Source organism: Lampetra planeri, chromosome 2 (assembly GCF_965212315.1).
Source record: "Lampetra planeri chromosome 2, kcLamPlan1.2.h2, whole genome shotgun sequence".
In the NCBI taxonomy this organism is placed as follows: Eukaryota; Metazoa; Chordata; class Hyperoartia; order Petromyzontiformes; family Petromyzontidae; genus Lampetra; species Lampetra planeri.
In genome coordinates this window covers 17,494,208-17,518,874 of record NC_136108.1, presented here as the reverse complement: position 1 = coordinate 17,518,874, position 24,667 = coordinate 17,494,208, and the positions used below count along the sequence as shown (strand labels likewise).

Genomic DNA, 24,667 nt, shown 5'->3' with positions numbered 1-24,667 from the left:
CAGTATCCTTGTCCCTCAACCGCTCATATTGTCTGCACATAATTTCGGGCTTAGTCGACCTAGGAGAGGGTCGTGTTGTATGCGGAGGACAACAGTGGTGTCGTATGGCCAGCGATGTAAGCTCGATGAATGAGATATAGCATCGCGGCGGTGCGCTAACCACTGCCCCACCACTCCCATGCGTAGCGCACGTTGAGACACAAACTACCGTAGCAGTCTGAAAACGTAAAGTATCGTTTAAGCAACTCCCGTGTCGCGGCGGTGGAACGAGCGATGCAAGGAAAACATTTAAAAAAAGAAGACTCCGCACATCACTTGTGTATATCCTATACCTGTTGCCAGCGTACGTGCGTGTGCGTGTCTGTTTCTACCGACACTCAATCAGGTCGGGAACCGCCGCGCATAACGCTGCGATAACGGCACTCGTGGCGAAGTTTTAAAAAAAGACAGAGCTAACGCCGAGCCCAGCGGGCGCGATGAGTGTGTGTGGCTGCATGTCAGCAGCGCAGTGTGCGCGAGTATTAAGTCCATGTGTGTGAGTGTCTGTCCGTGTGTGTGTGTGGGTGTGTGTGCGAGTGCGTCTTTGTGTGTGTGTGTGAGTGCGTCTGTGTGTGTGTGTGTCGCGCGCGTGTGTAACCGCGTGCGTGCGTGCGTGCGCGGGTCTGGCCACGTTGTGTGCGTGAGTGCGCAACAAAAAAAAAGGTCTCCAGGCGTGCGCGGCCACGTACTCGATAATAATAATAGGTGTCGGGAGGTGACGGAGGCGCGAGCAGGGCGGGCGAGTGGGCCGAGCGAGCGAGAGGGAGCAGCGAGGGGGGTGAGGGAACCCGCGTCCGGCTCTTGCGCTGATCCCTCCCCACGCCTCAAACATGAAGCCGGAGCGGAGCATGGCGGATGGCCCCAGGTGTAAGCGGCGAAAGCAGGCGAACCCGCGGCGGAAGAACGGTGAGTGGTGGTGGTGGTGGTCGCTCCCGCGACCGGCTCTTTTTTTTGCGACTCCGCGGGCACTCACCGCTCCGCCCGCGGACGGGGTTTGTTTGTATTTGTTTAGCTGCTGGCGTGGGTGTTGTTGGTTGGTGGTGCTGGTGGGTGATGATGGTGCTGCGGGTCTTGTGTTGTTCAAGTTGTAGGAGAAGCAGGAGTTAGTAGATTCTACTGTGTTTGAACTCGCAAAGTTTGCGCGCGGGCATGCGCGCGCGCCCTGTGTCTGCGCGTAAAACCGAACGGACAAAAAAGTTGCCGCTCCGACTTTGTCAGCCGGGGATGCCGCGAACTGACGACGATGATTGCGGTGGTTATCACGATCTTCAACATCGTCTTCATCGTCGTCGTTTCATTGCGTGAACGTCACTTTACCGGGTGAGACGGTGGCGGCGCGGCGACGATGACGATGGTGATGATGGCGCTGTTGCGGCCGGGCCCGTTACTTACCGCTGCCGGTCGCGGGGATAACGGGACCCGAATTCGCCGCGCCTCCCCGGGCCGCTGAGCGACGCGCCGCGCCGCGCCTGCCCAGTCTCGCTAGAGGTCACCCCTACAAACGCCGTTACATCACATCGTGGCGCGACGTGCGTCTCTCTGTGTGTGTGTGTGTTGTCCAACACTCCCGCGGTGTGCGCGCAATCGCCAACAAGATAACGCGACGGCAACAACAAAAAGTTCAATCGGAAACCCGTGCAAGACTCACCGAACGCACCTTCGCTGCGAGGTCTGCCCGTTCGTAATCTTAGCCGAGTTGCGCGCGAGCGCGTGTGTGTGTGTGACAACACCGTGGAGCGGACAACTCAACTCGTCGCTGCGATGTTGCGCGCGTTGAGAGAGAGAGAGAGAGATGAGAGAGATACGAGAGAGAGAGAGATGAGAGAGATACGAGAGAGATGCGCTCCGTGTCAGCTGCAGTCGTGCGTGTTGAGTTGTCATTCAGCGGGCGGTGGACGGCACGGGACAGTGGGGGGGTAAAACTTGCGTGGCCGTCCTGTGCGTGCTGAGCGGAGCGTGAGGTTGCGGGAGCCGCCGAGAGGAGACGGATGGGACGTTAAATTCGCCCCGTGTTTCGCGATCGCTGATCCACGCTTAACACTGCGTTGACAAACTCAGAGCCCCCCCCCAACGCCCCCCACATACCCCCTTTTAAGAGAGCCCGGCGATTCGCTTTACGCAGGAAAAAACGCGGCGCTGAAAAATGTAGGGTTAGTCGTGCTCGCTAATTTGAAAAGAAAAACACAAGTGTATGTGTGCGTGATGACATGCAGGACAACAGTGCTATTTATCTATATACTATCCACAGCTCGTAGAGTCGTTTGTTTAATATTTAGCCTCTGCTGGTTTTGCGTTGAGAAACAATGCATCGCGTAGCGTAATTGTACTCGTGTGCTGTAAAGAATGACCCATTGCCCGAAACGTCGCCTATTGTACGTATATTTTCACCTTAAAGACCACAACGTTGTTGATGAATCTTCAGTTTTTTCTTATTGTACTTGGAAATTGATCACAAATACGCGGCGGCGCGCCCCTGTGTGAAACCAAACATAAAGACCCCCCGTATAGCCTTCAACAGACTGTTGGGGCAAGGGCTGTTCGTGAGCATCTATGAATACCGGCACGGTACACGAGAGGGTGGGTGGCCAGCGCCACGCGCGTCCGCCTTTGTCTCCCTAGTAACGATGTCTACGCGTCACACCAAGTACTGATTTGAGGCTGAGTCGACCGAGGGGAAGCCCAGGACCGGTTCAGATAATCGCCACCGATGTTGGCCGTGAGCGAGAATCGAACCCGGGTCGCCGGGTTCGTAGCGCAGCCCGCAAACCGCTACACTAACCGCTCCCTGTATGAAGCCACAACCACCACCCACCACCACCACCCACCACCAACCCCAACAACATTGCAAGTGACACAGGCGCAGCGTGAGAGCGGCGCGGAGTGAACCCGGCTAAGTTTCGGCGCTCGCGAGTTTTGATGTTCACGCGGCACACAGCCCCCTGTCAACGGCGGCGGCCAGGGTTTGCGTGCAAACGTGGAGAGTGCGAAACAGCGGGGGGCTCCGTGAACCCAGCTCGACACAGAATACAACGCGGCCCTCGGTGAGCACCGCTGTGCGTTGCGGTGAGTGCATCATCCAGCAACTTGGTGGAGTCCTCCCGTGGGAGAATCGTCCCCGCGATTATCCATTCCTATAGAACTCGCTTTAACGGGCGAGCGTGGCTATAATAAAACACATTGCGCCTCCGTTGAAAGAGCTTATTATGTTTGAGTCGTCGAACGCACCGCGCGCGTACGTGCGGGGTGTATGGACATTGCGGGGAGCGGTAATGTAGCGGTTAGCGCGCTGCGCACCGAACCCCGAGTTCGATTCCCGTTCACGGTCGATTATCTGCACCGGTACTGGGTATCCCCTACGTCGGCTCAACCTCAAATGAGTACATGTGGCGAGGGTGTAAACATCGGCCGGGCGTGTTGTTGGCCACCCACTCCGCTTGTGTGCCGTGCCTGATTCAATAGGTGCTCGCTAGCAGCGCTTGCCCCAATAGCCTGTTAAAGCTTTACGATGAATCTTTGTCTTATTTCGTACATGTATGTATGTATGCAGGTGTGTATGTACGTGCCTTCTTTTTTTATTTTAAACACGCAGAACAGAGTGTTGCTTCTCACCACTCAAACATATCACGGGCCGCTTGGTGTAACGAGACGAACAGGGTTATGTGACACGCCCGAAGCAGGCGACCACGTTTGTTCACGGAGTTATTCTACCAGCAGAGCGGCAAATTGCATCTTGTTGAGACCGTTCATCCTTTATCTCCCGTTGTTTATACAGACAGACGTGTTCGTGTATAAGCACTTCACGAATATATATACACACACACACGTACAAAATGCAACATGAAGATAAGTTGTCTCGATGTCCGTCGGATGACGCCAGTATTGCACGTTCAAGACAAACCCAAAACTTTATCGCCGCTCAGTTGCAGTGTGATCACAGGCACACACACACCGTGTTATACTGTTGTGTGTACAACAGTATAACACTGCTGAACCGCGCGCGCGCAACACGTAACACACACACACACACACGACGTGCACATTTTCATGTCAACCCAAGTCTGCATCGGCACAAATTGCTTCGAATTCACCGTCGTCGGTTCGTATGTATGTCTGTTGAACTTCTTTCGCACCGTACGTAGCCAAGCGTGCTAATCTGGAGGCGCTTTCGTTCGCAAGACCGACAAAGCCACCTCCAACACCACATTGCTCGATCGACGTTACTGCGCACAACGTTACCGAACGTCGGCCGTCTCAACCACCCCACCCCTTCAACCCTCCCCAACCTCTACTCCCGTAGGTGGCATCGCGCCCAGTCGGAGCAGCTCGCAGTGAGTGGTCGGAGCGAGTTGTTTGTGGGGGCGGCTGCCCACGCCGCACGACGCGCCACGACAGTGTCCCTTTGTGCGTCGCGACTCCAGCAAATTGCCCCATTGTTTGTGATGAGTCGTGCGCGCTTCCCGGAGTCTCTCTCGCCACCGCCACCGTCTCCCCCCTCCCTTCTCGTTGATTGCCGCTCGGCGGACGCGGGCGTGCGCTTCTTGTTCCCACACACCCCGCGCGTGCTTCGCGAGAATCTCCGAGCGCGCAGGAAAGACGACGGAACGCGGCCACCCCAATTGATCGTTCGTCGACCACGCGGGTGAAACGTTTTAACGTCATCCGCACGCTCAGCATCGCAGCGTGTACAACAACACCAATGATAATAATCATAATCATGGGGGGGGGGGCATTGCTTCCACCCAAGTTCTGGCGCGATGTGAATTCTCGTCAGAGACTACCGAACCTTTCTTTTTGTTCATCCACATCGCAAGTGCCGTGCTCGACTCGACCCGAACATGATGAAGCGCTTGAAGAGTATAACTTGACACAGGGCATTTCGCGTCTCGGGGGAGTTTTGATTGCGGCCCGGTCGTTAAGACTGGCAACACGAGAGACGAGCGTAGATCCTGTAAACGATGCGTAATGAGGTGATCGCTGTGACGTTGAGCGCACGTTTTTGCGCCGTCACGGGTCGGCCGTGTTCAAATGCACACGGGCACTGATGCGATCGACTGCCCCGCGAACGCGAAACTTCCAGCGGGGGCGATCGCTCGTTAAATCGGCGAACGAAAATACACATATGTGTAGTGCGCTCGGCTATTTTAAAACAACTCCGGCTTACTTCGACGCTGGGTGCTCACAATTCCACGAACGCGTGTCAATAGTCCCTTTGTCGGTTTCTATAAATGTGTTATTAATAGTCTCCACTCCAATGCCCGATCTTCTCCGTCATTCCATTCCATTCATTCGATCATTGTTAGTTTTTTTTATCATGCTCTTAAGCGGTGCTTAGTCTCGCAATAAATGCAGCGCACCTTCATTGGAGCAGCGATTATTTTCAAAGTGTCATCGTGGGTAAGACTTTGCGAGGCGAGAGCTTTCTGAGCGAACCCAAGGCGCCTATCCGTTCTCAGCGGGCTTTAAAGCGTAAATACCGGGCACGTTCGTTTAGGTTGGAATCCACAACACACGGGGTGGACCTGATGTTTGCGCGTGTAATGTGCGCGCGCATAAGTACGTGCAACGCGAAACACACACGACGCGACATCGCACGAGTCGTATCAGCGCGCAGGGGAGATCCGAACGCGGCTTGCCCTGCGCTTTGTTGACGCGGTGCGACAATAATTTATCCGCGGTTTTAATCGCGATGACAAATACCGGGAGCGTGGAATCAGGATGGATCTCATCGTCGGCGGTATGCTGTTATTAACGCCCCGCTTTGTTTGTTACACTGCACGTTACGTTGTTTTTATTATTGCATACACATTCAAACTATTATGTGCTTCGTAATCGCAGAGTTGAGGGATTGCAGGCGGAAGCCGGCGTCGTTTGTCCGCCCCGTCCCCCCGCCACCCCCTCCTAATTGCTTTGTTTCTCTTAAACGTTAATTTCTTGAACGCGCCCATAACGCGCGTTGCAAAACTCCAATGTGACCAAAGCCGGAACGCACAATGTACGAGTCGAGCTTCGCGATATTCCAGCCGGAAGCGAGCTGATCACAGGCAAAAAGAAAACAAAGAAAAAGATCCCCCGTATTGCCTTTGCAGACTGTTGGGGCAAGTGCTGTTAGTGAGCACCTATGAAGACCGGAACGGCACACGAGGGGGTGGGTGGCCAGCACCATGGCCGGCCGCCTTTGTCTCCCCAGTGGCGATGTTTACACACCGCACCAGGTCACTCATTTGAGGCTGAGTCGACCGAGGGGAGGCCCAGGACCGGCTCAGAAAATCGTCACCGGTGTTGGCCGTGAGCGGGAATTGAACTCGGGTGGCCGGATTAGTCGCGCAGCGTAGCGCTAACCGTTGCAATACCACTCCCACAGATACGCACACACACACACATATATGCAGAGCTGTCGTGGTGCGCACGCGGTTTGCGCTTCCACTTGTGCGCAATTGCGCGCAGCAGCCCCGCGTTCCAAGTGTCGCTACAGCGCGCGCACTTCCTTAAACCACGCGCGCTTCTGTAAGGTGCGCCAAGTCGCGTTAGTTACAAGTAACGCGCGCCACGTCGCGTTAGTTACAAGTAACGCGCGGGGGTGGGGGGTCGGCGCCGAGAGCCGAGTGACAACGCAGCCAAAATCGCGCAAAGGGCAGACTGGATGGGCACTTTCGCGAGGTTGTTGTGGTGAGGATCTGGTGGCTTCTCTGCGGGTGTGTGTTCGTGGATGTGGAGGCACCGAGGGTGGCTTGCTGTCATCGGGGGGATCAGGGAGTGCATCAGTGGTGCGTGCGCTCTTGCGTTGTACTCTACCGATATTCTATTTTGCCGAGACAAGGGTGACCGGGGGTGTGGCACCGGGGCCCCCTCGTGGGGCATCGTGACCCGCTCAACAGAAGCCCCGCTCACGACGCGAGATCTTCTTGTCACTCTCCCATGCGCGGTGTTAGCGAGCGCACATTGTGCAATTTCTCACGGCGTACGCGCGGCAGAGATGAATGGGGTCGATGTATTTAAAGTGCCGCATGAATGGGTGCGGATGCGGCACGGCGATTTCGTTGCGCACTTTTGCGGAGAGGGGGGGGGAATCGGGTTTATGGTGAACTGCGGTTTCAACGTGCGCACTGTTAGCATCAGAGCTCGTGATCGCGAGCGCGTAAAAGTAAAAAATCCGCTATGGATCAACTCATCCGTACGGAATGGGAAGAATTGGTGACACGCCTCCAGCTTCACATTTCTGGCCGAATTTACGGGTCTCCATCATAGAAAAGCATCGTTTGCACGATTTGGCCTCGGACCAAAGACACATGATCAACTCCAACGCTCAAAAGAACTCGGGGCAACGCAAACTCGCTGGATCACATTCACGCCTCGACGGAACGGCCGAAACACATCGTTGGTGCTCGACGCATTGATGCGTTCCTTTGACAACAACAAACATCGAACCATAAGCGAACATTTCGTCGGCTACATGTATAGCTGGGCCAATGGTTGTAATTAATTGTCTTAGAATTGTTTTTTTCCCATTGATGGGGGGTGATTAATGTACTGCTCTATGAACTCGGCCACCCAGTCACCAGAGTTCAATTCCCAGCCACAACTAACATCGGCTCTATTAGCAATCCTCACTGACCATCGCGGTAAGTAAAGTACAGCCAAACAACGCCCATGACAAAGAGGCATAGTGGAGGTCATTATTCACCAGTGCATTGACAGAGTAATGTAAATTATTATTATTATTGTAAAACAATCCGCCACGAGCGATGTTTGGGAACTCGGATTTTAAATGAGTGTTCGTTCTGGTGTCGTACTGGCTGCAGGCAGCCGGCCGTGCACAATTCTCACCGCACCACCCGATAGCGAGCGCTGCTGTACTGGCCTTAACAGGCGCTCACCAACAGCACTTTGTTGTTGTTGCTGGCACTCTATAGAGCTAAAGAAGGGGGGGGGGGTGGCACCTTTGTGTCTGCACGAGTGCGATGCTTCATGTGGACCATCAATCAACGCGTGAGTGCGCTCGCTGCGCAAACAATATATCTGGCCATCATCACCACCACCACCACCACCACGCTCGTCGTCATAGACGTCACTACCACCACCACCACCAACAATAACATGGTTATTCTTCACAGCCACACCGAGTGGTAAATAACGTTTCGCAACGCACCCTCCCGCGGGCCACCTCAATGTTAGAACTTGAAAAAGGGTCGGGGGTGGGGGCTCGTAAATAGAGAGCGGCAGTGGCGGGCGGGCGGGCTGGGGGTGGGGATTGGGCACGGTGAGCAAAAAAACGGAGCGCAATCGGAGAGAATGGTCATCGGCAAGGGGGCCACTCTATGAGCGGCGTGGATCGCGAGAGCGCAGCAATCGAGAAGCTGCGGCGTTGTTCGTGAGCGCGGATCAAGCCCCGCTCACGACGGCGCCACCGGAGCGCCTTGCGTTGCGGCTTCATCTATCAGTCAATTAGCCGTGCCCTCTATTGGAGCAGGTGGAAGCCTACCAGTCAATTAAGCAGGTAATTCGTTATTTTATGTTTTCCGTGGTGAAAAATAAAATAAACAACAACGGGTTTTGCCGTTAATTATTTTTGTCAACTATACATAATTTTATTTAGAAAAGAACAACATTTTTCTTCACGGTTACGTGCGAATTGTTGTTATCATCAGTTTGAATGAACGCATGAATTGCAAGGTTAAGATTGACACCGGCACGCAATGGACTGCTGTTGGGAACGATGCCACGGGGTCTGTAACACCCACTTTGCGGCAAATGGTACCCTTTAGTGATAGCGACGTGCAGAAATCACTGGGTGGCCACGGGAATCGAACCGTCGCTTTCACGTAAACCTGCTCGGTAGTGAATAAGCCGATGAGAAAGCCATCCATCTACTTCTGTGTGCATATTCTATAATAGCGTTCGGCTATTATTATATTTTTTTGTTGTTCAATGAAAATAACCCACGGCGCAACGCCAAATCGTTCATTGTCAAATGCAAAATACGGTCGGCGCTTCGCGAACACCGAAGCCACGCGTCTTTGTGAGTGATCGCAAACGCCGCCGTGCAGTGTGCTTCGCAATGAGAGTTCATGAATTCTCCGTGTAAATGACACGGCGGTGTCTCGGAGAACGCTCGTGCGTCTCGCTCACGCGGCTCTCGCACCGTGGCGGACGTCCATCCACGAGGAGCATTTGCCGCCGAGCATCCGGAGAAATGCGATGCGAGCTGTAACTTTTTATCAGGCGTGTGCATGGCCAGTGGGCGCGCGCGCGCGCATGCGTGCGTGTGTGTGTGTGGAGTAGCGGTGGTGTCGCGGTTAGCAGGCTGCGCTATGAACCTGGCGACCCGGGTTCGATTCCCGCTCACGGCCAACACCAGTGGTGACGATTATCTGAACCAGTCCTGGGCCTTCCCTAGGTCGACTCAGCCTGAAATGAGTACCAGGTGCGGTGTGTAAACATCGCCACTGGGGAGACAAAGGCGGTCGGGCGTGGTGCTGGCCACCCACCCCCTCGTGTACCGTTCCGGCCTTCATAGGTGCTCGCTAACAGCACTTGCCCCTACAGTTTGTTATGGCTATACGGGGGATTTGTGTCTTTGTCTTTGGACCGTAGCGTAGCGGTTAGCACGCTGCGTCACGAACCCAGTGAGCCGCGTTCGATTCCCGCCCACGGTCAAGACCAGTGACGATAATTTGAACCGGTTTCTGGGCATCCCCTAGGTCGACTCAGCCTCAACTGAGTACCTGGTGCGGCGTGTGAACATCGTCACGAGGGAGACAAAGGCGGCTAGGCGTGATGCTGGCCACCAACTAGTGTGCTGTATCAGCCTTCATAGGTGCTCAGGAACAGCAATTGCGCCAAAAGTCTGTTAAGGCTATACCGGGGATGTTTGTCTTTTGGGGGCCGTAGGAACACATGCTCTTAGCGAGCACCTCGTAAAGGCTGGCACAGCACAGGTGGAGGCGGTAGTGTGCCTAGCACAACACCAGACCCCCTTTGATTGAAGCAGGTGCTGAAATGCCACACCAAGTATTCGTTTTAGGCCGAGTCAACAAAGGGGAGGTCCAAGACACGTTCAGAATCCACTTTGGCATTTGTGTGTCGGTACGTGTCTAGGTAGAGTGGTGGCACAGTTGTTATCGCAATTCCCTATGATCCCAGCGACCGAGGTTCGATTCCAAGACCATGCACATCCGTGGTACCTGCACCTGTCTGGGGCGCAACCGAAGGTTTAACATCCGAATTCGCCACTGAGCACGTTGTGTGAACATCAGCGCGGGGGAGAGAACAGCAGCCCTATGCCGTCCTGACCGAACCATTGCCATAGCGCGCGCTGTGTTGGCCTTAATAGGTGCCCATCAAATGCACTTTCTCCTCGAGCACATAGGGCTACGGTAGGGATCTTGGTGTTATCTTGCAGGTGTTGCATACTTATGGGTGGTGGTCAAAGAGTGTTAAGAATAAGAAATGAAATTATGCTATGTATCATATATCAATCTACTGCTTTATGCTATATAAATGTTTCGTCATGTTAAACGTAGTTTCCTGCTCTTTCGAGCAGTGATCGGGACTCGTCACTCGTGATGCTCTTACCAGTGGTGAAAATGACACGTTCCTATGACAGTGGCTATTCTCTCAAAGCTATTGCTACAGTCCCACTAAATGGTGATGATTTTACCGACCTCGAAGGAATGATAGGCACATTTGATTTTGAAGGGTGGTGTGATCTCGTCACCTTGCAATTACCAGGGCAACACTCAACTCACCCGGCTTTTCGCCTGGCGTAATGAACATAATAGCACACGCCAATTGATAGCAATGGGTCAACGGATAACAAAAAAACTGATTGCACCCTCGTAAGTTGGCAAATGTGGTGTTTGTGTGTGGTGTCTGCCTCGGTTTGGTATATCTCTCCATGGGTGTATCTGCATGCACCTGTGCTCGCGCGTGTCTCTGGATTTGCACGTGGGAATTTGTTACCTCGCGTGCGCGCGCGCGCGGGTGTGCGGCGGTTAGCGGCATTTGACAGCGCGTGCATTGCGTAACGGGGTTTTGCCCGGCTTTTTTCACACACACACACAGCCACCCACCCACCCTCTCCTGCTCACTGCCTCTTTAACGAAGGGATGCACCGTCGAGAGACCTACCGAGCGATCACAGCGCCAGTGCGTGGCGTGTACACTGACACGCGTACTCAACGCGCCGTTCCTGTGTAAAAGCGAAAGAGAATCAAGGGGCGGTCAACAATGAGCATGTTGGCATGGCTTGAGCCCAAGCCTACCCCTTGCCCCCCTATCTGGCTATCTGTTTGAGCAGACAAATTCAACACGCTTTCGTAAAACCTAACGCAGATAAATTGACGAGAATACACTCCACTGGCTGCTGGCCACATCCCAACACCGCTGCCACTGAGGTGTGATCGGTGTTCAGCAATAGAATGTTCCGCATTCCGACTTCGTTGAAACTTTCTTTGGCCAGTCCACCCAAGGGGTGCAAAGTCCTGAGTGGTCCCTCGTAAGTGTTGATGCTTAATAATGCACCCCTCATTGTTATCACAGCGCTCGTATTTTATGCGTGTAAAACCAAGGCCGTAGCCATGGAATCAACATTGGGGGGGACCACATTTTCCAGGGGGTCGGGGTCCCCCCCCAGGAAAAAAATATCTCAATTTGAAAACGAGTTTCCTGCCTGAAATGTATAAAAATTCACTAACACATGGGATGGACTTTTTTTTTACAATAATGTCTAATAGTGTATTGTATTACATTGCTCTGTAAATTTGAATACCTTTTCTTGTTTCATTGTATGTAATGGCAGAGATTAGGGATTAATAAAGTACAACCATAACCGCAATCATAGAAACAGAAATCTATTTTATAGCAATATATTGGGGGGGGGGGGCATTTTGAGCATATTTGAATATTGGGGGGGGGGGTGTCTCCCCCCCAATATATATTATAATTACGGCCTTGGTGTAACCCCCCCCCCCCTCCCCAGGTAATACCTGCTCAAATATTGTCCACTTTTGCGCCACAAGCTTGCATGAGCAAAGCTCTCTGCTCGACCACACGGAGAGTCTGGGCGTGTGCCCGTTATGGGTTAAGGTGCAAGCGAGGGGTGGGTGGCGGTGGGGCTGTTGGTGGAGAAAAGGGGAGTGGGGGGGGGGGAAACTGTTTATTCAATCGCAGTCTACGTTTAATCTCCGTGGTAATTACCGGCATTTACTCCGGTATTTGGTGTAAAATTTTGTGCAGGGACTTGGAATAGCACCTTGGGAAAAACAAATAAATGTTGCGTTGTGCAATGTACACGCGATCAGTCGTTTTCGGTATTTTTCTGCAACGCTTTGATACATTTCCACCACCTTGTTAAACTTCTTAACGCAAGACATCCGTTATTGCTGTTACCGTGCGGATGTCTGCTGCTGCATTGGAGCACTTGGCTCCGTCCCAAGTTTAGAAGTTAAAATCATAGGTGTGCTTCAACTCAGTCTAATCATCCTTCCGGGTTTGAAAGAAACAAGTACCACCACCCAGAAGAGACCGGTCCCTGCCGTAGACACGTGTACTTATTCACCACCACTTTTCTCACCGCGAACACAAACGAGTGCTGCTGTTAAATGCTTGTTTGAGCATCGAGACACTGACTATTATTATGAATTTTGCCAGCTGTTTTTTTATACGTACCAAACACATTATTATCTCTTTTATGACACAATCCCTACCATGAAATAATTCAGGGGCAGTGTGCGTGTGTCCCTTTGTTGTCGGACACAAAAGTGCATGTTCGGCAGCGCTGCCGCCAGGGCCCGTGCTGGAGTCGCGAGCGTGGAGGTCGTTGAGTTGCCCTGGTTTTTGTGGGGAATAAATCGTGTGAGAGTCAAACGTTAAAGAACTTACCCTTCGTTGACTAGACGTCACCGATAAACCTCCCAGCCAGGGGTGAAGGTCGAGCGGTGGAGAGATCAGCGACGCGGTATTAAAATTACGCTTCTTTTAACACCCCTGACGTAATGTATATCCCTGTACCTCCGATTAGCGCGGTCGGCTACGTACGGTGCGAAAGAAGGTCAACGTACGTACGTGCGTATGTATATGTCAACCCACTTCAGGGGGGCCCAAAGGGAGGCAAGGCCCTTTTGCTCGTCGGTTGCCCCCTCCAGCTATCACTGCACTGGGTTAATAAGGCTATTGGCCTTGACCAGCAATGCACGTTACAAATGCCCTCTGCTGCCTGGCAGAGCTGATTTAAAAAGCAGAAGCAGAATTGACCTCGAAGCGACATTTTCACGCACCATGCGTAGTGTGCGCTGCTTGATTGGTGTTTGCCGTACAACATTCTCGAACGTGGAACTTTCACTTTCTTCCAAGTCAGTGTTTGTGGGCAGAAGCGTCAAAGATAAATTAACTTTCCTTTATACAATACACAAGAGTAATAGCACATTCTCTACAGCCTGTTGTCAGTGCACCGCTGGTTGAAAGTTTCCGCGTGCCTTTGGGTTACTGGGGTTGTTTGACCATACTTTGCCACGTTGGGCAGCGCAGATTGGTGAAGGAGTGAGGAACCCAGAACTGGTTCTGATACCACGTGATGTTGGCTGTGGCAGGAAATCAAACTCAAGTTGCCGGGTGCATGGCGCAGTACGCGATTCACTGTGCCACCTCACCACGCAGACAATAATGATTACTTCCCAAGCCAGGAAAAGTCTTGCAATAATCCCTATACCATTACATTGTAAACTGTTTATTCAAATAATGACTCTTGACTCCTCGTAGATTGGAAATAATGACATTTCCGTACAGTGCCCGCTGTGCTTGTTCATCCATTGCGGAGTTGTTGCATGTCATGGGCAGGATTTCCTCGTCGTTTAAAGTATGCTAAGTCTCTTGCCACATATCTGTGCCGGTATTTTTAGGTTAAAAGCTCCGCTTAGTGGTAGCAGTGCAGCGGGTTCTTTTTTTTTTCCCGCCTTGTTTTTGCCCTCATCCCCCAGGGGTAATTGGGGCATTTTTCCCCCCTCTGTGTTTAGAGCTGTGGTTTTTTTTGGCTGCCTGTCGGGCTGGCCCTTTGATTTAATCTAACGGTAAAACAGGAGACAGGCAGGCAGGCACCGTTAGCTGAACTCCGACCCTGTCTGTCCCGTGAAGCTAATCCCTCCCACACGCCCCGCTCCTGTCTCCCTCCCAGCCCCTCCCCTGGCCTAATGCCTGGAGGTGTGCTTTAACTCTCACTGGACCGGACGGCCTTTCAGATACAATTCCTTTTTTCTCTTCTTGTGTCCACTTTTTTTCCCTAACCTTTTTTGTGCCTTCCTTTCTCTCTAATTTCCCACCCATCTTTTGTCCCCGAAGTGAACATTCTATAGGTCAGCTTGTTTTCCCACACGTTTGTATAAAATATAAAGGTCCATCCCCCTGTTGTGTTCTTTGACACAGGGGTGGGTGGGGGGTTGGGGAGGGGACGGTGACTCACATAATTACTAGTGATAGTTCTTCATCCGGGAATGAGCAAATAATGTGTTTAGAACATTGTCCTGCAGAAGCAAATGCATTCCTGAGAAAATGATTGGCATTACATATTGTGGAGCAATCATATTGCAAACATTTTAAATAAAAGCTGATGATATTGGTCTTCCATATGAACAATTGAGCAGCCAATACTGCCCAAATCATACATTGATAGTTTATGGTATAACAACTATTCCACCCACCCAAAATTCTGGTGCAGCTGCAAACAATTCTCTAATGGGATTGAAGCATTTTGGCACAATTGTTGTGCTCTGTAAGGACGCAATGCATATTTTCTTCCGTGGAAGTTTCCCCGTCAGCGGCTCGCCTCTTGTAAACGCACTGTTCTCCCCCCGAGTGACAAACTGTTGCAATATTGAACACGAATCGTGTTTACACACCCACGATTTCAATTTCGCAACTTTTCCAGGGCTGCAGGCACCTCTACACACTGTTCTAAGAAGGCTTCAACACCAAAATATGCTTTGGAGGACTGCTTTGGGCTTGAATGATTATTCTTATTTTTCAGATTACAGTATTATTTTCTAGATTAGTTTTCAGCATGTACATGAAGCTTGAGATCTCGGTCCCAGTGTGAAGCATTCCTTTAGCTTCTCTCTTCTCTGACGGCAGCAGACAAATACAGCATGATCTGAACTCGGCAGTATATTTACACCTTCAAGGGTCTACTGTGTCTTTCAGCTGCATCTCACAAACATAACTTTTTGAGTTCAAATCCTGGTACAGAGGGACTGACTCAGGCCATCATCCATCTGAGGCTGAAACGATGAGCACCGCCTTGGGAGAAATCGTGTGGAGAGATTGGCTGCTGCCACAGGAATGCGAATTTATTTCACCCCTGTTTAAGGGCCACCGATGTTCAAGATCACCAGTCCATTCCTGAAATGACCGTGAAGGTAATGAAACTCGTCTTTACCTGTCAAATAAACTCTCGCAGTTCCGTTTGATCCAATTAATTCCACAGACCAATTTATTTATGACATAAAATGTTCATACAAGTCAACGGTTACCGGACTAACGTCGTAAAAAAAAGACGCACGGCACTCGGGCACCCGCCTTTTTACCTTGCATGGCAGCATATGGAATCAAGCCCTGGGATGGCGGGCATCATTGACTCCACGCTCCGACACAGCTGCAAGCATGAGCCCCATCGTGCCACCCAGCTACGCCGCTGGCCCCAACGGCAAAGTGCTTCCTTGTTGCCGAGCGCGAGCACGGAGGGCGCCTGGGCTTGCGGTATAGGGCGGAGGGCGCCTTTTGACCCTGGGTGGCAGGGACACTGGGGGTGGGTGGGTGGGTGGTGGGGGGGGGTGTGAACCGGGAAGCGCGGGAGACTCGTGATGGGCGCATGCCGTGTGACACTGGCCGTGAAGAAGCCCTTTGTCCCGGGAGCATCTCTGGCCGTGGTCGCGCAACCTCCTATCGCTGGCGGTGCAGACGGCGCCTAAACATGTGATCGTGTCGTTAACTCGACGCTCAACCTCTGCATTCTCCTCGTTTGGAATTTTTTGTTTCTTGTTTATGGTGTTCTTTTTTGCGTGCTTCCCATTCCCATTTGCTATTGAAAATAAACTGCCGTTCGGAGTTTCGTGGATATTTTTTTTTACGAATTTTGTTCGTAAATTGCGCCACTCGTATATGTTGATAGCTCCTAGTCATTGGCACAAATGTCCACGTTATCATGGTAGGGGCCAGTCTATCCATGAGATGCCCACTGTTGAATTCTCATAATTTTGGTACGCCTTTTATAGCCTCAGAGGAATGATAAGCTATGTCATAAATCAACCTCTGACAGGGACTTACACTCATAATAAGTTAATTGAAATACGACTGAGGGAACGTACAAGAGTAGTATTGTAATGAGAGTGGACGCATACATCTTCAAATTCAGTCGTCAAATAATGTAACCACCTTCATATATGATAATAGGTTTTTCCCCTTTTTTCTGGCAACAAAACAGGTGTCAAGATGTTAAAACACCAAACTGAAACCTTTTACATTCATATATGTCTTGCGTGTCTGTTTGTGAAATATTGTTGTTTATTTTGTAAATACTGTACAGAATTTTAACGACATGAGCAGAAGCAGACTCCAGCGATAAAAAGGCCACGAGGTTACCATTGGGCACCCCTTCCCCTGCCAGCCCCACAAAGCAGCGGAGAATAAACACCGTAGATTAACAAAATTATAATAATTTACATCAAATAGGTGTCTTCCCAAATTTCTTGATGTCCAATTGATGTACGGCGGTAGTGTATACTGCGTTGATTAAATCTCAGTAGCGCGCTAACCCCTAGAGAACCCGTGAGGACGGTAACACGTCCACACAAGTTGCCCTCTGATGGGCAGTGCTCAGCGAAGCATTTCGAGGAGTATTTATTTGGGTAATGTCCTGTCCCTATCTGTTTGTCAAAATACGGGGAGATACCTCATTATTTCTGTATTCTGTAGCGTAAGGGTCACCGAGATGTTTTATTTTTTCTCTCTTTCTAAAGGTGATCCTTTCGAGGGCGCAATGCATTAGCGAAGGATCGCGCGGCATTGCGACAAACGCGAGCCGAGCTAACGTGAACAGAGCCATGTTAGCCAATGATGAGGGGGAAGACTACGAAAAGTAAACCTCTTAAAGGATGGAACACACGCATTGCGTTAAATTAGCAGCGAGTGTTACCAATGAGCCAAAATAAATCTCAAAGGTGTCTCCCAAGTTCACAGGGAGCAGAGGAAGGCGCTCGTTGTTGCGTTGAGCCAGCCCTAGAACCACACTCGGGGCCGTTGAAAATTCACAGGGTGGCCAATATGATATAAGTGATACCCATTTTATCCACCTTGATTGGATGACTTCATTAAACTCCTGAATGGAATTTGAACTCGTAAACCTTCTGAATGCAAATCAAGCGTCACGTAACCAGTGCCAACATAGTCCATCTACTGCTGGATGAAGCCCTCTCCACGTCGTGTCGGTCGTAGGGGCTCTCATACCATACCAGGCTGATCATTGTGGGTTGGTGAAGGAGAGGGGGGGGGGGCAGACCAGGACTGGTTGAGATATCACTCCTTATTGATGTTAAATGCGGATGGGAATTGAACTCAAGTGCCCGGTTTCATTATGCAGTGCATTACCCAATGTGCCACTACCCCCCCCCCCTCCCTGTACATCTCCCCCCCCCTCCCCCATTGTGCCACTACAGCCCCCTCCCTCTACATCCCCCCCCTCCCCCATTGTGCCACTACTGCCCCCTCCTTCTACACCCCCCCCCCTCCCCCACTGTGCCACTACTGCCCCCTCCCTCTACATCCCCCCCCCTCCCCCACTGTGTCACTACTGCCCCCTCCCTCTACATCCCCCCCCTCCCCCACTGTGCCACTACTGCCCCCTCCCTCTACATCTCCCCCACCCTCCCCCGCTGTGCCACTACTGCCCCCTCCCTCTACACCTCCCCCCCTCCCCCACTGTGCCACTACTGCCCCTCCCTCTACACCTCCCCCCCTCCCCCACTGTGCCACTACTGCCCCCTCCTTCTACATCCCCCCCCCCCCCACTGTGCCACTACTGCCCCCTCCCTCTACACCTCCCCCCCTCCCCCACAGTGCCACTACTGCCTCCTCCTTCTACACCTCCCCCCCTCCCCCACTGTGCCACTACTGCCCCCTCCCTCTACATCCCCCCCCCTCCCCCACTGTGCCACTACTGCCCCCTCTCTCTACATCTCCCCCCCCCCCTCCCCCATTGTGCCACTACTGCCCCCTCCCTCTACATCTCTCCCCCCCCTCCCCCATTGTGCCACTACCCTACCCCCCTCGACATCTCCCCCCCCCTCCCCCGCTGTGTCACTACTGCCCCCTCCTTCTGCACCCCCCCCCTTCCAACCAATAACTGTGATGCCAATGTTAAGTCATTGCTGTGTTATCATCAACACTTGTCTCACATTGTACCGCTAACTGAGTGGCGGTGTTGCACTGACCAGTGTACTTAATGCCATTTTACCAGGGTTTTGCAGAGTCACTAAAACGGCTTACTTCGGGGACATTACTGAAGTGTTCCTATTTTGCTGCAGAGTGAATGTACAAAAATCTTTAGCGGTGTTCAGTTCCTGGTTGAGGCTCCACTCCGTTGACTCGACACTTCATCATTTATCTGGGAGGCCAACAGTTGCCATGGCCCATGGAGAGGTTGTCTCATAGCAATGTGGAATTTCCACCATTGGATTGTTTGAGTATGGCAACACATTGCCTTTCGACTTGGATCCGTCCATCCGTGACTATGTCCACCATGTTTCTCTTACAAGTGAGATTGTGCGTCTCAACGACCTCTCAGCATGGTAAATAAAGGACGTGGGATGATTTGTTGATTTCCTTGGCCCCAGCTACGGGTCCATGAGAGTTACATTTTGGTAAAAAAAAAGGAAATGAAATACTCTTCTATTGCTACATTACATTGTTATAGCAGTTGCTAGTGTTGGAGTCAAGTATAGATGAGAAAAATCCCTATTGAGGAAAAGTACTTTACGTAATAATAATATAGTGTGGGTAGTTAATCTGACCACAAAACCAGCAAACAGTCGATTCTGCTTGTGAACATTGTTGAACCATCTTGGAAAAGCCAAGAAGCTAATCAGCCATTGTCTTTATTCCACCTATCCAGATTCTCAGTGCTATGGTTAAGAGTGTTTAACTTTACATGAAGGGTTGACTCATGCCTCCAGGGTCAATTATATAAGTATAATTGTATTAGTCGTCCAAAGTGGTCTTGCGAAGAATGGACTGGCCCCCACCATAGAACTGAAGAATTTCCACTACTGGCTCAGGAAAACACCAAGGGTGATGCACACCACTCCTTTGGGAGACACTGATTGGACTGGTCAGCCCACACCACGAGACCAATGACTTTGTCTTTTGTTCGCCGCAGCACAACGTGGCAGTGTAGTCAAAGGTCCCGACACGAGATACACTGTGTCTGTGCAATAACAGGTAAATAAATAAGAGCGCCGTTGAGATTATGCGGCATTCAATTAGTCGACCAATGGCCCTCTCAGTTGAGTGTATTTTTGTAGGATTTGTTTAAAGAATGTAAACCCCTGGACCAGTGTAAACTTGACCACATTGCAATATAATGCATTACTTCAGCTTCATTTTGTGCTCTTTCCGATGACATCAGGTTACACAGCAGCACGTGTCCAACAGGCCATACACTGCTGATGAGACTCATTGAAGATAAAACAGATGTACAAACTAGCAATTAGGCGGCATTCATCTCCATCGGTGGTACTGAGTCAGAGGTGGATATTGCACCGTGCCTATGGTGGAGATCAGTTTATTCGCATGCAAATCACTTTTGATGTGTTGAACCCCAGAGGGATTATGGGATAAGTCGACCTCATACAGAGATTTGAAATCACGACTCGGGTGCTCTACCATAACATAATCTGGCCGAAGGAAAGAGTAAAATAAAATATATGTTTAATAATGTGACAGCCTCTGCATGCTATGGTGGGAGAACTGATCATTACATATTTACCTGCACATTTCGGCAGTGCCACTTGTCAAATTGTATGTTTTTCAGCAGTATAATTAGAAGTTTGCAGGGAAGAGTTTCATGATGTTCATTGCATTAGATGTTGGTCGTCATATACCTTCAGAGGTTTTCTTAGGAGCAAGGTAGCACCAATTACGAGTGCCCCCCAAGCTAAGTAAGCATCTTATTCCCACGTTAATCTTACCCCGTGCTCCTACGTTTACACTGTGTCTCTCTCAATCCTCGGCATGAATATTCAAGCAGTGGCGCCGCTTACTGAAAACAAAGATAACGCTGAAGGTCTAGTGCTGGGGAAAGTTTTAATTAGTGTGCCAGGGTCATCTTGCTGGGACCCCTGCAAAGCCGTGGTGTCAACCACCAAGTAAGTACAAGCAGGGGACGTCTTGATCTCTATGGGAACACGTGGGCCTATGTGGGAAAGGGACTCCATTGCTGAAAATGTGCACGTGTACACGGGCAATGTGATTTCTTGCAACAGAAGACCTCCAGTTGGCATTAGCGAATGATTTCAACATAAACTCACATAATAAAGTTTTAACAAGCTTTAAATTTAAAAAGCGAAATATTCCAGTTGTCCACAATTTAAATGATAATTTGGCGATACTCAACTCTGTCCGCAGGTCAGACCCAGTGATGGAAATTCCACATTTATATGGTGGGGGCCAGCCTCTCTAAGGAAAACTGGTCAACTCCTATTGTGATACTCACTCTATTGACCCTGGTGAGATAATGGGCTGAGTAGACCCCCCCACCCCCCGCTGTGACTTAACTTTTTTTTACCTGATTGCAGGCCAATTAATTACAGGGAATCCGGGCAAGGGGCACTATGGTTAAAGATCACTTGACTCACAATTGAAGACTGTACGTTCCAATTCCATTTGGAAAGTCCATCACCCCTCTGGAGTTGGTAAAATTATTAGTACCACTTTGTTGGATATCAACAATGGCCATCCTGTGGAGAGACACTGACTCTCACCAAATTAATGTGGAAATGTTGCCACGGGCTCATGACCCTTAACGGAGATGAGCACTGCCCCATTGCTTTATTGAGCGGGCAGGCGCTTTTTGTCTGAACCTGACTCGATTACAATGTCTGCTTTTCTCAACACAACGTGGGTGCGATCGTGTAAGCCAGCGACAAACCCAGCCTATCCCTCTTACCCCTACCCTCACTTTCCTCTCGCCTACTCTGGAACCAAATAGGTGCTTCACCACTTCAATTCTGGAGAACACTCTTCGCCGCTTCCCCGTTTAAGCCCTCGATTCACCTTTCCCTCTTTCCACGGAGCGCACAGTCGGCTGGTCGGTCGGTGTAATTAACGCGAAACTGACGGTAATCGTTTCCGACGGGCGGTAATTAACGACTCGGCCATGTGAAGTGCAAACCCTCAGCCCCCGAAGGTTGAGCGAAGGGAATTAGAGAGGATGGGCGGGGAGCGAGGCCTCATTAACCCTTTCAGCTCGCAGTTAAAAAAAAAAACACCACGAGGAAGGCAATTGCGTTGCTCACCTCACTGCCACAACGCTTAGTCTGCGCGCTCCGGTGAGTGGACGAATCTTTCGCTTCCAAACTCACATCCAGAGCAACACCTCCCGTGCTCCGTCAAAAGCGTTTTCTCGAATTTGTTTTCTTACAAAGCTGTTATGTTCAGCCAATAATTGACGACTAATTTATGAGATTAATTATTTTATTTAATCGCTCCTCCTGGCTCCGAAATAATGCATCTTATTTTCTTTGGATCGGCACGTGTTGCCTGGCCGCGACATTTGTTTTTTTGCCTTAATTGTAGAGAAGCCGTTACTGACTGGTATTAAAACAAAAATAACTTAGGAATTTTATAGGTCTCAAGTGGCATGTGAAATTATATGCACATGAAACAACGCCTATGTAATTTAAACAACATTTATATGGCAGTACTTATGGTAAAAGCAGGCGTTTCTTAATATATGATGTGGGAAGCCTGTTTAAATGAGCATTGGTTAGAGCAGATGTTCATTAGCACCTCGATCCATCATGGGAACCCCTCTCTCCACAGGTCAACCCAACTTACTACGTAGTTGGTACTCATTTTATTGACTTTGGAAGAGTCATGGGCTATGACATCTCTCAACCGCAATTTGAACTTGCAACCATTCTGATTGCGAGTGGAGTCCTCGAATCATAAGCACACCACCTTTACATATCGTACAAAATTGCCAATGGGCTATCGTGATGGTCTAACGGACCAGTATTTTTTTATTGATTCTTTAATCAATTCGTTGGGTGTTCTAAAATAAAATGAAACCTCGCATCCTCAACTGGCTGCGTGGAAGGTTAGAGCGCACAGCGTAGGGTGCGCCGGCTCTGCCGCCAAGTGACGTAAATGACACTTGGTATTGATTCAAATACCGTGTCCAACTGCTTTAGTGCTGTTATGAAATTTGCTGGAAATTGCAATAAACAAATTGCGAGTTCAAATTCCGGTCAGGGGTCGAACACAGCTCATCACCCACCTGGGGCCAATAAATCGCGTACCGTGCTGCTTTTTTTGGTGGAGTTGACACCGATCGTCTTACGACCGGTGGCAGTCTGGTCTCCATCACGGACATGCCATGAACAGAGATCTGTGCAGCCTCGTGCTCGCTTGAGCAGGGGTCGACGCTCTTCGCTTTAGATTCGGACTCTCCCCATCATCGCGCTGTGCATCGGGGGCTAAGAGCGAAGGGTTGCGGGTGAGACACGGAGGCCGCCCTCCACAGACACGCGGCGACGCGCCGCGTGCACAGGGCGTCCACGCCACGTGGGTCCACGCAGCCCAGAGGAGACCAAAACAAAGATCCTCCGTGTAGCCTGTAACAGACTGTAGGGGCAGGTGCTGTTAGCGAGCGCCTATGAAAGCCAAAACGGCACACGAGGGTGTGGGTGGGCCAGCACCACACCCGGCCGCCTTTGTCTCCCCAGTGGCGATGCTTTTACGCACCGCACCAGGTACTCAGTTGAGGCCGAGTCGACCTAGGGGAGGCCCAGAACCGGTTCAGATAAATCGTCACCGGTATTGGCCGCGGGCGGGAATCGGGTAGCCAGGGTCGTAGCTCAGCATAGCGCAAACCGCTACACCGCTGCTCCCCGCACACTCTCCCGCCCGGGCCGCCCGCTCTGGCTGAAGGGGCTATTCAGTAAGTGCCAAGGAATCCGGGGAGCGGGGCGCCCCCGTGTTTGCCCCTCTCCATCCCAGCGCGTGCACAGACGTGCGGCGACGCGGGCTTCATGGGAAATTCCCAGCGCCGTGGCCGTCGTGCACCCTTGTCGCCTTGCCTCTTTAGTTAGTCGGCCAAATGATATTTGTTTTTCTACACACAGGTCATTTATTTATTTCGTTTTTTTTTACTATGTATATAAGTCTCTCGTGCTTTCTCTGAGCAGTGCTGGGCTGGCCAATGTGTGGGTGTGGGAGGCCCCGATCTGTGTAGGGGTGGGAAGGCCTGTGGAGCGGTGGCTCTGGGATGAGGAGCGAAGGGAGGGGAGGGGGGGCATGAAGGTGACATCACGTCCTAGCCATGCCTGTGATGTCCCAAGCTCTTTTCGTTTGTTGTTTGATCATTATGCCACATACGCATGGCGCCAAAAAAACGACTGTAAGGTCCTGGTCACTCCCAAACTGCTTTAGCAGAGGTGAACAAATCAAACAGGTTCAATCACACTGGGTGGAAAACATAACTTCAGCCACTTCTTAATGATGTGTAACGGCCGCCTTTGTCTCCCCAGTGGAGATGTTTTTATGCACCGCACCAGGTACTCAGTTGAGGCTGAGTCGACCTAGGGGAGGCCCATGCTTGAACGAACGATGAGCAATACCTATCTCTGTTGCTGGTCATGAGCTGGCACAGTAAAACCCTCTCAATATGTGGATTCTTCTTTCGCGAAATATTGATTATTTTTGCGACATCATATTTGTATAACCAGTTCATGTTTCGCGCCTTGTTTTGTCTTGACTATTCGCGATTTGGCAACACGGCATCGTGGCGGAGGGGTGCTTGTCCGGCAGTGGATTGAGGGGGCCGTGTGTGCGCACCCGGCCCATAGTGCGAACACACTCGACGCGCTCACGCACAACGCAAATGTGCCCCACATTGCCAGATGCATCTATCGGTCCACTCGTTGAGGACGTGTGCCGTACGTGCGCCTAGACGGGCGTATTGACAATTCCATATTCCTATAACAAAGACGAGCCCCTTCTGTTGGACAAGTTGACCTCGGTAGGTGAACTCATGAGCCATCTGATCGAGAGTTCGCCAAATGTACGAACAACTGTGTGGGTGTTGATATTGCATAAGATAAAAAAAAAAGAAACATGCGGCAAATACATTTTTGCACACACCAGAAGGAGGGGATTAATTCAGTGTCAAGAGTGAAAGTGTGTATCCGGCAGTAGTTGGAGAGCGAGATGACAAAGTTGAGGCTGATAAATAATGAGCATTTGGCTCAACGGACACAGGGTGTCCACTTGTTGTATCGTTACATATCTGTTACTTAATCCGTGTTTCGTTGCGATTCTTCGTATTGGTTGAGGTTTGAGCGACGATTTTCTCGTGGCATACGCCGTAG

The 24,667-nt window shown here is 50.9% G+C and overlaps 1 protein-coding gene across 2 annotated transcripts in view; it reads left to right on the top strand.

Moving 5' to 3' along the window:
• Positions 1–578: 578 nt before the first annotated feature.
• Positions 579–24,667, top strand: part of ZEB2 (zinc finger E-box binding homeobox 2) — a 117,180-nt gene continuing 93,091 nt past the window's right edge. Inside the window, exon 1 of one of the 2 annotated variants that reach the window (XM_078609271.1) lies at positions 579–945. In XM_078609271.1, the coding sequence (XP_078465397.1) occupies positions 870–945 (76 nt within the window). In that variant the 5' untranslated portion in view covers positions 579–869. Of the gene's footprint in view, positions 946–2,991; positions 3,103–24,667 lie in introns of those variants that run through there. The other variant, XM_078609280.1, reaches the window with a different exon arrangement.